At 54.1% G+C, this 16,975-nt stretch overlaps 1 protein-coding gene and 1 long non-coding RNA gene across 3 annotated transcripts in view; one reads left to right on the top strand and one right to left on the bottom strand.

Moving 5' to 3' along the window:
• Positions 1 to 16,423, bottom strand: part of TSPAN15 (tetraspanin 15) — a 46,534-nt gene extending 30,111 nt beyond the window's left edge. The window contains exon 1 of the mRNA XM_002913725.4: positions 16,186 to 16,423. Coding sequence (XP_002913771.1) covers positions 16,186 to 16,281 — 96 coding nt within the window. The 5' untranslated portion in view covers positions 16,282 to 16,423. The remainder of the gene's footprint in view (positions 1 to 16,185) is intronic.
• Positions 279 to 2,975, top strand: LOC105240959. Of its 2 annotated transcripts, XR_004626141.1 has the most exons (4): positions 279 to 480; positions 1,251 to 1,449; positions 1,555 to 1,623; positions 2,587 to 2,975. It is a non-coding gene; the product is annotated as an uncharacterized LOC105240959 (long non-coding RNA). The 2 variants fall into 2 exon arrangements; XR_004626140.1 differs by lacking the exon at positions 2,587 to 2,975 and having other exon boundaries at positions 1,555 to 1,733.
• Positions 16,424 to 16,975: the final 552 nt, after the last annotated feature.

Here is a 16,975-nt window from a genome sequence, read left to right as displayed (position 1 = left end):
AATATCTCCGTATCACTATAAAAATGGTTTTGACTTCAGGGACCCCTTGAAAGGGTCCCCCCAGGGATGGCTGGAGCACTCTCTGACAGCAGCTAGTTGGAGAACGAGCTATTTGGGAGGGGGGGGTGCAGTGGACACAGCTATAGCAGCGAACCAAACACACAAGTCCCAGCTTTGGGGGAGTTCACGTTCTAGCTGGGGAGAGACAAACAAGAAAAACACAGTATGTCATGGTTATAAGTGCTCTGAAGGAAATAAACAGGAAAGGAGGCTGGGGAGGCTGGGGGAGGAGACTGTCATTTTAAATGGCTTAGTCAGGGAAAGTGACATTTGAGCAAAGGCTTGAAGTCGGGGAGGGCTCTCTGACATCCACTCGATGGATGGTCGAATGCTCAAGCATCTACCAAGAGCTTGGAATGTGCTCCTGTGCTCACAGAAGAGCATCTGGGGCTGACAGAGGGGGACCATGGAGGAGATGAGGTCAGAGGGCATGGGGGCGGGGCAAAGCAGGTCAGGTAGAGTTTTGGAAGCCACTGAAAGGACTCGGATTTGCTCTGAGTGCGGGGGAGGCCCACAGGTTTACAGAGGAACCTCTGACCGACCCTGATTTTCAAAAGAGTTCCGAGGACTGAGTGCTGTGCTGAGTACAGACTGGGGGTGGGGGGTGGAGGCACAGAGGGAAAGCAGTCAGGAGTCTCCTGCGGTCACCCTGATGCCAGGTGGCAGTGGCCTGGACCAGGGTAGGCATGGGGAGGGGGCAAGAAGTAGGCAGACCTGAGATACATTTTGAAGTCACAATAGGGAAATAGCTGAAATAATTTAAGCAGGGAGTCACACGCTCAGATTTGCTTTCAAAAGTTCTTTCGTGGGGCGCCTGGGTGGCTCAGTTGGTTAAGTGTCTGCCTTGGCTCAGGTTATGATCTTGGGATCCTGGGATCGAGCCCCCGCATCAGACTCCCTGCTCAGCAGGGAGTCTCCCTCTCCCACTGCGCCTGCCCCCTGCTCATGCTCTCTCTCGCTCTCATTCTCTCTCAAATAAATAAATAAAATCCTTAAAAAAAAAAAAAGCGCTTTCATCAAAGAGAATATTCACATAGCCCAAAGAGTCATCCCACAGCTTATCTGTCATCAAGGGGAAATGCCTGTTGACGATGGAGGGGGCTGGGTGCTGGCTTGCCACAGCCAGCAGTGGGGTGGCTGGACCTCGTTCGCCTCCAAATGAACGTAGCATCCCGGACCTCCCACCACAGCCCCCGTGCAGCGCTTGTACCGGAAACGAGTGGCCTGAGCCCAGGGACAAGGAAACCGAGAAGCGAATCCCGAGAGCCGGTGTCTGCTGGTCACCGGCCCGGAGCCATCAAAGGAATCACGGGCAGTGACTAGACTGGGCGATTCCAGAGATGCATCCCAGCCCAGCCAGTGTGTGAACCTCGGGCACATCCTGGTCGAGTAAAAGATCCACCCCAAAGGACACCTGGGGAAAAACTGGGGAAATTTGCGGAGAGGAACTGCATATAAGATGAGGCTTTATTTTATGGAGATTTTTTTTTTCAGATGGACAATGACAGCATGTGGGAGAAAGCCTTTTTTGGAAAGCCAAACTGAACGCTGGAGTATCTGAGGGTGAGATCAGACTGCCTGCAGCTTTCTTTCGGCTCAGCTTGCAAAGAAGTATTGTATTGACAGAGACAGAGAGAGAGAGATGTTAAGATGAGATGTTAACAATCGGTAACCAAAGGCAAGCAGGTGTTCTTTAAACTCTTCTTTCAACTTTTCTGTGGGTTTAAAAAAAATTTTTTTTTTCAAGCTCATTCCCCCTCTCACAACTTGGTTTCGGAGCTACTGATTCGAGGCTTCTCCGGCAACCAGGGTTCTCCAGCTTGCAAGAGAGAAAGGGCCTCTCCTGCCCCACCCGACCCACCCCGAAGCATCCCAATCAGGGAAACAAAGACCACGTCCCACCTATCCGTGGGCACACAGACTCCCCAAAAACCTGCTCGTACACACGGGCTGTTTGCAGAGCATCCCCGATCCAGTGACACCAGGGCTTGTGGGCTTCCGGCCCTGGCCTGTGCAGCTCCCTCCGGCACCTCCCCCAGGGCCTGGCACAGGGCCCAGCATGTGCGGCTGGTGGTTAGGACGGACACTCAGGGAGTCCCCGGTCTGGGGACCCCCGCCACCTCCGCATCACATCAATACCCAGGCACAGCAAGGCCCTCCTATCCACTTGGTGAACTTCCCTAAGCAAGCAGAGGGCAAGGCACCAGTAGGTCTTGGTGGATCAGGCAAGGGCAAGGCAGGGGACACACAGTCGTCCTCCTAGGCCTCCAGAACACATAACGTTCAGGGACACAGAGGTATTTCCACTCATGTTTCAGATGCTCTGGGACCTTTTTTGTCCAAATGAGATTCAAGGCAATGCAGGAACTCTCCAGCATTGGAGATCTCTCCAGATTTTTTTTTTTTAATGCACTCTGAGAAATATTTTAGGGAGGACTGGAGAAATTTTAATATGGACTTTGTATTTCCCTAGGCATGATAATGGTGGTTATAGCCAAGAATGTTCTTTTTTTTTCTCTTCTTTAGGAGATGCACCCTGGGCTATTTGGAGTGAACTGTCATAATGTCTGCAACTTACTTTGACATGGCCAAACGTCTCCATTCTGGTCGATGGGCATCTGAGTGTCCCTTGTGCCTCTCCTTCACCTTCTCTCTCTGTTTTAATCTTTTTACAATAAAAAGTTGAGAAAGCCGGCAAGATCCAAGTTCCATTTTTTCCCCCAGGGGAAGCCTGTTTACAGGTCTGAGTTCCCCTTTGGCCTGGGAAGTCTCGGTGGCCACAGCCAGGGGCCGGTCACCAGAGGCCGGGGCCAGGCAGCTTCCTGTGGCCTAGAATCAATGCCCTCACCAGATGTCTCGCTAACTGCTAACCAGGGCTAAATATAGGTTAGAGTAGGAACCTACCAATTATACATCCAAGAAAGCCTACTAGAAAACAGAGCCCTGAGGCTTCAGGACACGCTCCTCCCTGTGCACGGGAGAGAGGGAAGGCAGAAGGGGGTCACTCTACACCCTCAATTTTCTCCTCCTCTGCTTTAAGAAAATCAGGACGAGAGCACACACACACCGCAAACCAGCACCACGCAGCCCCGGTACCAAGTGCCAGCAGTGAGAGGAGGTGGGAGCCGCCTGACCGGCCACTCCCTGAGGCTGGGCTGGTGTGACCTGGCAAAGAGCGCTCGTTGGCCATTTAGCCCTCCGCCATTTAGGAGCTGTGTGACCTTAGACAGGCCACTTGCCTCTCTGAGCATTGGTGGCCTCTGCCATTAACCAGGAATGCTAACGCCTGCCCGATGGTCATTCAGAGGACCCCGGGAGACAGGAAAACTCCTTTGAAAACTGTAAGGTGCTCTAACACGTAGTGAAAATCCCCATTTTTTCCTTAAAAGTCAACAGATAAAAGACCGTGTTAAGGGCTTACAGCTGACCAGGGGGTGCCATTATGTTTCTTTAAATTGGCTTTTTCTTAGTAAAACAAACATGATCCTGACCTAACCTATCAATACCTATGAAATCAGAGATTTGGGACAGTAATTCTTTTCTTCCGCACATATCACGCTTCATGCATATCTATGACATTTTAAACTGTTGCCCCAGGGACTGCCTAAAAGCTTCTTGTGAACCACCAGGAATAAGCAGATGGACGCTGCCCTGGCCCAACCCCCTTAGTCTGCAGATGGGAATGTGAGACCCAGAGAGAGGCTGTCACTCCCATGAGGTCACACAGCATCTTGGCCATCGGACAGCAGCTGTGACCTGGGTCTCCAGACGCCCAGGCCAGTGCTCCCGCCACCACAAGCTGTCCTCCCTCATCAGGAACAAGAGTTCTCACGCCCTGGCATGCCCTCTCCTGACGGAAAAATTAAAAGGGCAGTGATGGACACTGAGGACAGGGATGCCAGCTCCCTTTCTGTCTTCCTGCCGTTCCAGAGAGCCCAATGTAGAGCTGGGCCCCGGGGCCTTGTGCTGCTTCGGGCCATTCCCTCCTGTCCCACAAGGGGCGGCATCAGCCCACCTCCCTGCGGGAATCCTGGGAAGCTGCTCCCCACGCGCCAGGGCCCCTGCTCCTCTGACAGAGCCTCGGGGAGAACTGGAGGGCCTCCAAGTGCCTCGGAAACATTAGATGGCTACCTCAGTAACCTAGCCAATGAACCAACAACCCCCTCAAACAGCCCAAGTCTCCAAAAAGGAAATGTTCTTCCAAGGAAAAGCCCCTGAGACAGAAAGGAACCAAGGAGAGTGAGGCTGGGCATTTCCTTGCAAGTTCCCTAACCTCTCTGGGCCTCTCTTTACCTCAGTGTAGAGCGGGGCAGTGATAATGTTGCCTATTACGGTGGCTGGCCAAGTAAATGAGAGAATGTCTAGCAAACAGAGGGGGGCTCATCGATTGTTAGCTTTAAAAGGACAAAACTGGAGCATCCAGAAGGCACGAGCAGACTGGACAGAGGGGAGAATGGAGGGCTTCTCGACTGCAAAAACGAAAAGTTCAGTTCTAAGAGAGGCCAGCCCCAGAGGAGTCCACAGGGGAGAAAGAAGATGGGGACAAACAGGCCCCACTCCTGTCACAGGGACTGGGGGTCCCTTCACAACTCCTGTCCTCCTCTTATTTCTGCTCTGATCATGAGTTCCCTCTTCCTGGAGAGGCAAAGAGTCAAGTGGCCACTGCCACGCCTACAGGAGCCCAGAGCCCAGCTGTCCGTCTACTGCTGACTCAGTGTCCCCGCCAGAGCCTCCTGGGAGCCACTGACTGGCCCCGCCCCCATCACAATGTCTGCAGCTGCCCTGAGCTCTCTGCTAGCACTCAGGGAGTGACAGCCTCTCCAGGGACAGGGACAGGGACAGGGACAGGGCTGGCTTCTCTCTCTCTTCAGCCCAGCACGAGGCCAGGCAAACAGTGGTCCAAAGGCAGAGGTTGGGCAGAACCAAGCCAGAGGCCCGAGTTCCAAGCTCCTGCCCGAGTTCTCTGTGGCCCTGCAGGGAGCATCCTTCCTGGCTGCACAGAAGGCCCCACGGCAGGCCTCTGTCCCCGGGCACGGCAGGAGTCCCGTTTAGAGTGTGGGTCCCATCTCCCAGATGGAAAGGCTAATCCGGGGGGAAATCACGAGGTGGTGCTCCTCATCCCCTCTGAACGATGGACGTGGTTCTACTGGCCAGAGTTTGAGAACCAGAGGCAGCTGCTGGAGGGTCTGGCGGATTTCCTCCCCTCTGAAAGGGAGGGGCTGCAACAGGTGCCCTCCGCGGCCCTTGGGAGTCAACGGGGGGCATTTGTCCAGCTCTTGGCTAGGCCTGGGCCAGAGGGGGAACAGAGAAGATGAAGGTGTCATTCCCCCACCTAGAGGGTCAGCCCGTGAGGAGGATGGAAGCTAACGTGGGCAGCAGCTGCCAGAAGTCATGTGCGGTTTCCTGGCCCGCTGGGCGGCCTGGATTATAGACGAGCATCAGGGACGACTTGGAAGAGGTGGGAAGGGGGCTTGAAGGACGAGAAGGCCTGGCAGAGAGGAGCGCACAGGAGCCTCAAGAGAGGGCGGTCACAGCAGAGGGGCGATGGCTGGACACAGAGGTCAGACGCACCCCCGGGGAAGGCTGTGCCTGGAGGCCACGGAGAGCTGGCTCCCTTGGGTAGCAGATCAGGGGAAGATCACTTGGGTGATGGGTGAGGCGTGAGACTGATGGGCTGCGTGACCATGGACAGGTCAGCCACAACTCTCCGGGCCTCGGTTTCCTTATCCATGGGAAGGGGAGAACTTTGTACGTCCCACGGGGGCCAGGCAGACGGGGCGGTGCCTGCAGCAGGCATCACCAGAGTGCCAGAAGCTGGCATCACCGGGCAGGAGCCCTGCGCCCCAGGGGTGTTGGTCAGGGGCTGCCGGAGGGCACGGGAGGGACGCCATCGGGTGCTTGCCTCACCAGCACTGTTCCAGCTCTTTGGATCCTCAGAACAACCGTGTGAGCCAGGCAGACGCACTGTTCCATTTTACCACTGAGGAGACTGAGATCCCTATGGGGGAAGCAACTGGCACAACCCATCATTTGCATCCATCTGGAGACCAGAGCTATTCACTGTGGAAAGTGCCTGCTGTGTTGTATTTACTTTTTTCCAAAGGGGACTTTCTCACCCAGGGAGGCATTTGCATCTTGGCCTGCAGGGAAGTAAATATTTGCATGGAGGGGAAGAAGGGTAACAGCTTTGGCCTGGTCAGGACTCAGGGTCTCAGAGCCCCCCCTCCTTCCTGCTGGGAGAGCTAGAACCAGCTACTCTCAGGGCTGCTGGAAGCCCCTCCCAGGATACTGTGCATGGCCTGGGACAGTCACATGGGCTTTCTGTGCTGTTTCCGGTCTCTTACCAGAATATGGGCTGTGCCGGGTGCAGCATGGTGGGACCACGGTGGTGCTTGAGGCCAGGCACTCAGTCCCTGTGCACCCACAGCAGGCCAGGTGCTGCGCTGGGCTCCGTGTGCTTGGCAGAGGGCAGAGGGCAGAGGCCAGCCCCCAGGACCACCCCATTGCAGAGTGGGGCCAAGTCCCCTCGCTGGAGTGGAGTGGGATGCTGGCTTCTGGGGCTGGTGCCAAATTCTGAGTCTGGGTCACTTCCTGGGGTCAAAAGGACTTTCTAGATCAGTGGACCTCGACTGTGGCTTCAGGCTTCTGGCCCTGGAGGATTTTGCAAGTACACACCAGGCCCCAACTTCGGAGTTGATACAGTGAGTATGGGGTGGGACCGAGGCAGCTCTACTTTTTAAACGTCCCAGTGATTCTCATGGGCAGCCTGGAGTGGAAGCGCAGCTCTGGTGGTGCCTGTGAGGGAGCTCGGACCCGACTGGCCGGGTTTCCAAGCCTTTCTCTCCGTGTGAATCCAGAGTGAGGCACTGAAGCTTCCCCAGTGACCTGGACCATCTGGACAGTGTCTGTGCGCTGGGAGTCAGTGCACCGTTTGGAAGAGGCTTGCTGCTGGTGCTGGTCCAGGACAGGACAGCGGGGCTAGCTGGGGTTGGAGGAGGGGCACGGGGGAGTCGGCGGGCTCAGCCCGGGTGAGAAGGGCCGGTGGAGGCCTGGGGAGACCACCAGCCTGGGCGTGAGGGAGATCGCTCAGGAGGCTGCGCCTCTCCAGGGGACCGGGATGTACCTGGGGAGTGGCGGGTGGTCCTCGAGTTCTAGAATTTGGCTTTCCTTTTGGTTATCTTTACAAACATTCTTTCACCTGTTCTAATGGTAACACTTCTCTGTAGTTAACTCTGTAACTTAAGAAGTTTCTCTTCAACCAGAGGACTGTTTTTGTGAGTCAGGGATTCACACTCAGGAGTTGACTTCGGTGCCTCCCCCCTTAGATTATGTCTTTAGCTTGACAACTACTGATACATGGGCATCGTGTTTGGAATGTTGGTTGGGATCTCAGCGATCTGCAGTTCTGCCCCCTGCAGGAGACACATGGCCAGTGGTTGTCTAGCCCCCATTTCCCAGATGGGAAAACAGTTCCAGACAGGTGAGATGGATTTGTCTGGGGTCGTGATGAGCTAGTGACCAGTTGGTGGAAGGATGGGAACTCGATTTCTGACTGCTGAGCTCTGCGGTGGATTGGTGGTCCCACACCCCACCCCACCCTCCCACCAAAATAACAGGTATGTCCATGTTTGCTACTGTGACCAATTGGAAAGGGGTCTTGGCAGATAGAATTAGGTTCTGAATCTCGTGATGAAAGCTTCCTGACCACCTGGGTGTGCCTTAAATCAAAGGCCAAGTGTCCTTATAAGAAAAGGCAGGGGAAGCTTTGGGCCAAGACACAGACACAGAGGGAAAGGCCACAGGGAGGCGGAGGCAGAGGCAGGGAAAGATTTCCCCTGAGCCGCTGGAGGTCCAGGAGCCTTATGACACCTCAGTTTCAGACTTCAGATCTCCAGACCGGCTGTTGCCCTAAGCCACCCAGCTGTTACGGGGCAGCCCCCAGGAAACTTGGGATTTCTGGAGGCAGCTTCAGGAAAGAAACGCAAGCCCTCTCTGCTCCACCAGGCTGTCTCAGTAGAGCGAGCCCAGCTGAGCAGGGAGAATCGCTTTCCCTTCTTGGGGGCTGTGCTGAAGACTGCGGAGACCCGGATGGGGCTACCGTCCGGCCCTGCCCTCGCCCTCCCAGCCCCTGTCGCCCCCTCCCAGCCCCTGCCGCCCTCCAGGCCCACGGTTGTGCTCTCCGGGGCTTTCTGCAAGGAAAGCCTGATAGAAGGAGGGTAAAATGGGAGGGGATTGTGAGCTGGCTCTCAGGAAGGACTTCCTGGTTCTAAAAGCAGTTTCATAGAAACTGCTTGCCAAGCGGGGCTGTAAAACATTTAGGCTTCTCTTAAAGCCTTTCAGAACAGGAATGTCACCTGTTACCTGGCACAGGCAGAATATGATTGGGACTTCCGGCTGGGCCAAACTTCCAAGGGCAGCGGAGGGCACCTGTTGCAACCCCTTCCTTTCAGAGGGGAGGAAATCCGCCAGACCCTCCAGCAGCTGCCTCTGGTTCTCAAACTCTGGCCAGTGGAACCATGTCCATCGTTCAGAGGGGATGAGGAGCACCACTCGGTGATTTCCCCCCGGATTAGCCTTTCCATCTGGGGAATGGGGGTCCACACTGTAAACGGGACTGCCCCCGTGCCCAGGGACAGAGGCCTGCCGTGGGGCCTTCTGTGCAGCCAGGAAGGATGCTCCCTGCAGGGCCACAGAGAACTCAGGCAGGAGCTTGGAACTCAGGCTTCTGGCTTGGTTCTGCCCAACCTCTGCCCCAGGACCACTGTTTGCCTGGCCTCGTGCTGGGCTGAAGAGAGAAGCCAGCCCTGTCCCTGTCCCTGTCCCTGGAGAGGCTGTCACTCCCTGAGTGCTAGCAGAGAGCTCAGGGCAGCTGCAGACATTGTGATGGGGGCGGGGCCAGTCAGTGGCTCCCAGGAGGCTCTGGTGGGGACACTGAGTCAGCAGTAGACAGACAGTTGGGCTCTGGGCTCCTGTAGGCGTGGCAGTGGCCACTTGACTCTTTGCATCTCCAAGAAGGGGGAACTCATGATCAGAGCAGAAATAAGAGGAGGACAGGAGTTGTTCAGGGACAACTTCATTAAATCCTAGCTAGTTACTGTGGGTGATGTAGGCTGTGACCTTGAGTTCTGTCTGCCGCCTGTCTGACACTCCCTGGCCTAGGTATCCTCTGGCCCGAGCTCCCGGAAGTGCTTCTCCCAACCCCACCTCCCCAGATGCTGGGAACAGTGCTTAGCCTTGTAGGACACTTCTAGGGCGCCTCTGCCTGGACACTCACGCCCCTCATGTGGCACACAGCTTCTGCTGGGGCACCACTAAAGTCCAGGAACTAAGGGGTGGGAAGGACCCAGCCCCCAAAAAAGGCCACATGCATGCCCCCAGGCTTCTCAGCCATAGTCGTCTGCTCTAGGCCAACAGAGCATCCCCGGCAGAAAGTAGCCTCCTCTAATAAGACAGACTCCAGAAGTTCTCACATCTTAAGTCCCAGCCCCGCTGAGCTCTGCAAGGGCCCCAGGGACACTGGGCCCTGTAGGGTGCTTCGTGCCTTTGCATCTCTCCTCTTGCAGAAGCCTCCCCAAGGCCTCTAGTGTATCCATAGAGGAGAAGTGTCAGAGGCTCAGAGAGGTGGTCCTTTACCCACGGTCACACAGCAGAAGCAGCCCTTGATCTATGTCTCCAGCTGCCATCAGGTCCCGAAAATTAAACCTCCACTTTCAGTCACTCGGACCCCATACTCCTCATACGACCAGGCCCCTGCCACCCTCTCCACCCACAGCTTGGCCCTTCTTAGGCTTCCCTATCTGCTTCAGCCATGCTGGCCTACCTCAGGGCCTTTGTACTGACTACTCCCTCTGAGATGCTCTCTACCGACCTTTCTTATGGCTGGTGCCTTCTCATTCCTTGGACCGCAGCTGAAACGTCAGCTCCTCATAGAGTCCTTCCTTGACGACACCATGAAAGTAGGAACTTTCATCTCCTACCCTTGCTCCCAAATTTCCTCTTTAGCACCGATCACAAGCTACGTTTACTTACTGGTGTGTCTGTCTTCCAAGGCCTGGCCTGAGTCTGTCTTGTTCATAGCTATTTCCCAGTAAACATCACAGTGCCTGGCATACACACTAGGCATCAAATAATTATTTGTTGACCAGATGAGCAAAGAACCACCTCCACCCTGGAGAGCATGGCAGTTCAGGACTAGACTCCCTGCCTTCTGCTAAGATGCAGTTCAACCCGACTCCCATCCACAGGTTCTCTCTGGACAAGTTTAATCTCAATGTCCTGTGTTCTGGGCTAACCCCGAAGACCTCTCTCCCCTCTGCACATGGAGCCAGCCGGTACAGAAATCTCATTATCGGTCTCTTATCTGGTTTACTCTGAGCCCCACCCCAGGCTGGCATTGTGAGTCACCTGGAGAGGTGAGGCACCAGCCCGGGTAAGAAGGAGGACAGGTTTTTACTCCTGCGTGCTGGGAACAAACAGCCAAAGACGGGGCGGTCCCCTTCTATTCCCACAATTTAAAACAACGCCTCTCTTACAGGAAGAGAAGGGCTCAGGCTCAGAAGCCTAAGCTCAGGGCAAAGAAACTTCCTTGAGGCCTTAGTTTGCTCATCTGTGAAATGAATACATTGGAAGATTCTCCAAGTGACTTCCAGGTCTGCCTTCTTGATTCTCCGGATTTTTAAGGCCTCTCGACCAGGCTGGGAGAGGGGACCCTAGTCCCAGCCCGTTAGGCCTGGTGGCTACTTCTCCAGGATGAAGTCACTTTCTGCTTGAATGCCACTATTTTCCCTTTGAAATGCTTGCCTAGAGCAAGAGGAAAAGGCACCTGCCAGAGGACTCAAGCACAATAATAATTTTTAAAATTCAGAAAATAAAGTATGTGCCTATAGGGACAAGGAGATGTCCAGATGTGCATTTATCAGCGTGTAACAGTGGTGCTCACCCAGGGCGGGAACAAAGGCGATGTCTACTGTCCTCAGTGTACTTACCTGAATTGCCTGAAAGGCTTTTAACTAAGCACACGTATTATGTTCACAAAAACAATAAAGCTCTTTTCAAAAGTTAGAAATTCCTGCTGGAAACTGAATCTACTTTCTTTTTTGTTTGGCTTCGTCTAGTGTTTGGGAAGCCAGGGACATGGCTCCTTGCAGAAATGCTATCTTCCACCCACGCCTTGGGCCCTGACAGCAGGGGGAGACCACGGGGGTAGGGGGCAGGGGGAGGGCTGCTGAAGGTCATGGTGACCCAATGCAGTCAGGCCTTGTGGGTCCTGCTCTTGGTCTGTCCAAATTTGCTGTGGGGTCTAGAGCAACTCGCTTCCTCTCTCCAGGCCTGTTTTCCTCGGTAAAACGAAAAGGTCACTCCAGAGGTGCCTTAAGGACCCTTCTCATTCTCAATCTATGGATCTTGAGCTCCTAGAAAAATAGAGAGGAGGGTGGGAAAAGATTGGCCAACCCTTAAGCAGTTGATGCAGTGTTTACGCTAACGTGCCAGGCATTCCTGTAAGTTCTTCCGTATATTCATCCATTTCAGGGTCTCGGCAACCCTCTAGTATCAACCACTTTACAGAGAAGGCAATTGAGGCGCACAGAAGTCAGTACCTAACTCACTCATCTTGTAAATACCAGAGTTGGGATTTGAACCCATGCAGCCTGGTACAGGGTCCACACTCTTAAACATTAAACTATAGGAAAATGTAAAGAATCACAGGCCAAGCTATGATAACGGGGTCCAACCTCGGAGAAGGCGAGGAAGGATTAATACAGCCTCTGGCATTTACTACCTCCCCCACGTGCCCATGCCCACTTCTTTCCCACTCACCTCCCCCACCCCAAGTCCTTTTCTTCCTGATTAGTCAACATCGCCCAGCCCCGACACTCTTTTGTACCCAACTGGAAATCCTACCCCATTGTCAAGGCAACAGGCTGATGCTTTCTAGAGGGCCAGTGCCTCCGTGATCAGCCCAGGCCACTCTGCAAATTCAAGGCCTCAGCGAATCTGACCACTGCTGGCTACACACCCAACTCAGGCCCTGATCCAGAGGCCCCCAGCCCTGATCCTTGCTCACAAGACACAGGGTGGGACTTGACCAGCCCAGCGCAACAAGCTTCCCCTGAGCACACTCTGTGCCCAGCCCCAAGCCCAGCACTTGGAAGAGGACAGGAAGGAGCTACACCCCTGACCTCCAGGAGCCCACAGTCTAGCACGGAAACACAGTCGTGTAAACGGATCTCTAGGATACCCTGTGGTCAGTTCTAAAATTAGAGGTGTGTCCCCAGTGGGCTGAGGGCACATGTGTCAGAATGATTCACGCTGCATGGTGGGAAGGGGAGGCTCCAATGCCTCCGGGTGAGCTCATGCCTCATGGAAACACCCTCAGAGACCTACCAGAAGGAGCACTGAACAGGGGCTGAGGAGTGACCCTGAAACATGCCCTGAGCCCTGCAGTCCCCCGCTGAAAACGAGAGGGCCCCCAGGTATGGGACAGGAGATCATGTGAGGGGTTCAGGGTCACATTTATACTGACTCATAGACTGAGAAAAAGTTTTCATTACTCACTTCCCTTCCCATCCTTCCATTGCATCCGGGAGCAAATCTGTTTTGGTGTCAGTTTGTCCTACAGCCTCTCAAACACTTACCAGCCTGCCTTTTGAACACAGAGCTCAGGTCCCCAGCCCGCATCACCCACAGTGTCTAGCCAGGATTTAATAACATTTTGTTTTCCAACTTCACTACTTAGTGTTACAATTCTATGCTCTTGTCAGTGCTGGGTATGGGTTTCCCATTGGAGTGGTGATATAAAGCCTCCTTTTAAAAAATAATTTAAGATTAAAAAGTGAGTCAGTTTAAAGTAATAGAATAAATAATACTATAATTGGTAAAACTCTACATAGGGCAATTTAACAAACATCAAAATTTTAAACACACATACAAAACCAGGCAAAGCGGTTCTATGCTATTAGACATTCCAACTGTGATTACCGCTGGAGGGAGGGGCTGGTGACCGGAAACGGGTGCAAGGGGGGGCTTCTGGCTTCTGCTCTCCATTCTAGTGGTTGACCTGGGGGCTGATTATACATGTGTGTTCGCTTTGTAAAAATCCATGAGGCTGTATAAGCTTACGATCGGTGCATTTCTGCACATATATTATACATTCACCTATCCTTTAAACCCACCACTTCTCCTTCTAAAAATTACCCTGCAGATATACACACACATGTGCAAAATGACACATTCAAAGCTGCTTGCTGCACTGCTGCTTGCAGTCACCGAAGATCGGAAACAACCCGAGCTCCCCAGCTGGGGACTGACTGAATACTTTGGGCTTAGCCTGCAGTGAGCTCTACGCAGGCATCAGACAGAATGAGGCGGCCACTACCAGAGCTCTGAAATTCACATGGACTTCAGTGTAAGTGAAAAGGTAAGGGCAGAACTGTGTATCATGTGCTCCCTTATATGGAAAAAAAAAAGATTATATAATGCATGCACATGTCCGCACCTAGGGCAGGCTATCGCTTGGATGCTGTCTTCAAAGTGAATGATAAGAAACTGATCAGAGATGTCCCCTCTGGACAGGGTGAGCCAGGGGAGAGGGCCAGGTGGGAGGCTTGTCACTGATGACGACTCTTTGGTACTTTAAAATTTTGTACAGTGTCCTTGCATTTCATATTCGATAATAAGATTGAAAGCAGAAAGTCTTACAGAAGGTGCTTGACTATGGTAAAACTTCTGGCCCCTTTCAGACCTAAGTCTGAGATGAAGAGACATCTTAGTACTTTGGGCTTATAAAGCAAGTAACCCTTGGCCCCACTCCTCACCCCAAGGGATGGTACCAGAGATAATGGGCCTTCCTGTAATGGGTTCCCAATTAGCAGCAAAGCTGCTAGAACACATTACTTCCTCACGCTGGGTCTCCACCCTGCAGTGAAAAGCTGGCACCTACAGCTGCCCTGTCAGGGGTGGCAGGTGGCTGAGTTCTTGGCATGGGTGGGGAGGTTTTCAAGCAGAAATACTTCCAGCAATGGGAAATCAAGGATTTGCTAAGGCAAGCTCAGTTGGCTGGAGAGGAAAGATTCCAAGTTCTGAGTCCCACCCTGGCCCAAGAGAAGCAAAGCAAGGACCATCGAGTATCTCCCTCCAGGCCACAGGGGACAGCGACAGAACAACGCCTTGACAATTCGAGTTCAGTTGTAACCGTATAACTCTCTTTTGTATAGCACCAGTCTCACCCACATGTCACCATATCCCCATATCACTTATCCTAAAAACAATCCAATGAGGTGTGGGGCAGGGTATCATTTACCCATTTTACAGATGGGAAAATGGAGGTGCAAGGGGGTTAAGAGACTGGTCAGGGATTACACATGGAGAGAAGGGGTGAAGCCAGAAACATAGCCCCCACCTTCTGACTCCTGGTCTTCCCTTATCTTCCTACCTACGCTTCACCCTCAACAACCTTAGCCTTCCCTCCTTCAACTGTGACCTCCAGAGACAAGAGCTCCTGCAGCCAGGCAAGCAAGGGGCAGGCAAAGAATCCGAGAATCTGAACCAAGGGGTCTGTGAGACCATCAGGCCCAGCAGGTTACAACCCTGACTACAAACTAGAATCACCTGGGGGGCTTAAATAAATATCAATGCCAGGGCCCAGGGCTCTGCAGTGTTTTCTAAAGTCTCTGGTTGATCCTGGTGCAACTTTGGGAGAGAATCACCCCCACTCCAATCCCAAATAGAACCTTCTGCCTCCCTGAGGCCTCCACCATCCTCTAGAGGCACCAGCCTTGTTCTCTAGAGAGGCAAGTCACTTAACAGCTCTGAGGTCCCAAACAAGGAAGTGACTTGCCTAAGATCTCCCAGTGGGTCAAAAACAGAACAAGACAAGAATCTGGATCTCCTGCCCCCCGGGCAAGGTTATATCCATAGAGGGGTCAAATGGAAAGACCTGTTATCAGGCAGACCTAGCTGTTCCTGCTAACAGAAGAGATCCAAGGAGGGTCTAAAGAGGAGAATACGGTGTGCATATGTTTCAGGAGGGATCTCCCCTCCAGTCCCCAGGCAAGTCTGCCCTGTGGCTACTGGGCAGGAAACTATTCTGGAGTGGCCTATAGAAAGATGTCCTCATTTCTAGACCGGGGTCCAGCCTAGTCGGAAATCTTCATAAAGAAATGAGTCTCTCGTGACAGCTTACCAGGTAGGCCCAGCTTCCCAGTCTATAATAATAATAATAATAATAATAATAATAATAATAATAATAATAGATCGCACTCCTTAAGCTCTTCACTGGTCCCTGTGCTGAGCACTGTACTTGGCCTACTTCATTCAACCTCCACACCCACCCCTACAGTTGAGTATAATTACTGTTTCTATTTGCAAATGAAGAAACTACCGCCTAGAGAGTTTAAGTAACTTCCTCAAGATCACTCAGCTAGAAAGTGGTAGCGGCAGGATTCGAAGCCTAGTTCATGTCCAACCGCTAACAGCCTGCCGCCCAGCAATAGACAAGAAGAGGTAAAGCTCAGTGGCTGTGGAAGTTATCCAACATCCAGGAGCTGCTGGAGACCCACGCGATCTGGTGGAATCCTCCCAACTACTCCGCGGACAAGGCACGCCCATCTTCCTTTCACCAAAGAGGAAACTGAGGCATGGTAGGGAAGCATCTCGCTCTGGGACGTCTGCAAGTAGCTAGTGGGAGTCCAGGTTTCCCCGCCCAATCCTGACCACAGAGCCGAACCACTGCTTCCCCACAAGCTGATGGGGAGGCAAACTCTGTAACACCCAGCCGGCCTGTGGGCGCGTACAATGCAGTAACCACCGCCTGGCCCAACAGCCGATGCGCTGCAGACGCGGAAAACCAACGCTCTGGGCAGGTGCCCACAGGTGAGCCACCGAGCGCTCCTTCGTCGTAGTCAACGGGCTCTAACGCTCCGCACCCAACCGCCGCTGAAATTCAGGCTGAGCCGGGGCGCCAGAATTTCCTGCTTCCCTGGGAGAGCGGGACGAGGAACCAGGCGTGCACTCCCCGCGCCCTCCCTGCAGCAGCCAAGTCTAGACCCTACCCCGGTACGGCGTAGGGCGGTCCAGAGAGTGTCGGCACCACACCCCCCAACTCAGGTTCCCCCGGGGGTCACTTACCCAGAACACCGTGGAGTAGATGACCAGCGAGAACTTGAGCCAGAGGTAGGAGAGGCGCGCGCAGTAGCGCACCTGCTCGGAGTCCCCGCGGGGCATCCTGGGCACTCTCCGCGGGGCTGCGGGGCTGCGGGGCTCCCGGGCTAGGTCCCTCGCCGTGAGCAGCCCCACCTGCGGCTGCCGGCCGGGCCGCGCGCCGCGCCACCCGCGTTCGCTCCGGGACTGACATCGGCGGGCCGCAATCACAGCCCCGGCCGGGACCAGTCCGCCCAGCGGCCAATGGGCGCGAGGCCGCGGCCCAGCCTCTGGAAGGGGGCGGGCAGGGGGCGGGGCCGTGGCCCCGGACCCTCCGGAGGCGCAGGGAGGGGAGGGGGCGAGGGTTATGCAAACGAGGTCCGGGGCGGCTCTGGAGGGCCTGTGCTAAGGGCGCCGAGTGGGGCGTGGGAGAGTGTGCACAAAGGAGCGCTGGGGAGAAAGCAGGCGTACCTAATCGGGGGTACGTAGAGATGCGTGCTTTCCACTGTTGTCAAGAGGGCAGACTGCAGGAAGAGGGCAGGAATTAACCGCTAAGATGTTAGAAGCGTGCGAATGAATGTGCAAGACGGGAATGGGATACGGAGGTGGAGCTGCTCAGCCTGAGGGGGTGGAGGACCGACTTTAGCTAGGAAGGTGTGGCAAACCCGGTGGGGCTAAGGGGTCCCTTGGAGCTGGGGCCTCGAGTTTACTTCTGTCACAGATCCCCAACTAGCCTTTTCCCCGACGAGTCTCAGGGAATCCCCTTCTCGGAGGCTGG

The sequence above is a fragment of the Ailuropoda melanoleuca genome, chromosome 6, assembly GCF_002007445.2.
Source record: "Ailuropoda melanoleuca isolate Jingjing chromosome 6, ASM200744v2, whole genome shotgun sequence".
Lineage (NCBI taxonomy): Eukaryota > Metazoa > Chordata > Mammalia > Carnivora > Ursidae > Ailuropoda > Ailuropoda melanoleuca.
This window is presented reverse-complemented; position numbering and strand designations above follow the sequence as displayed.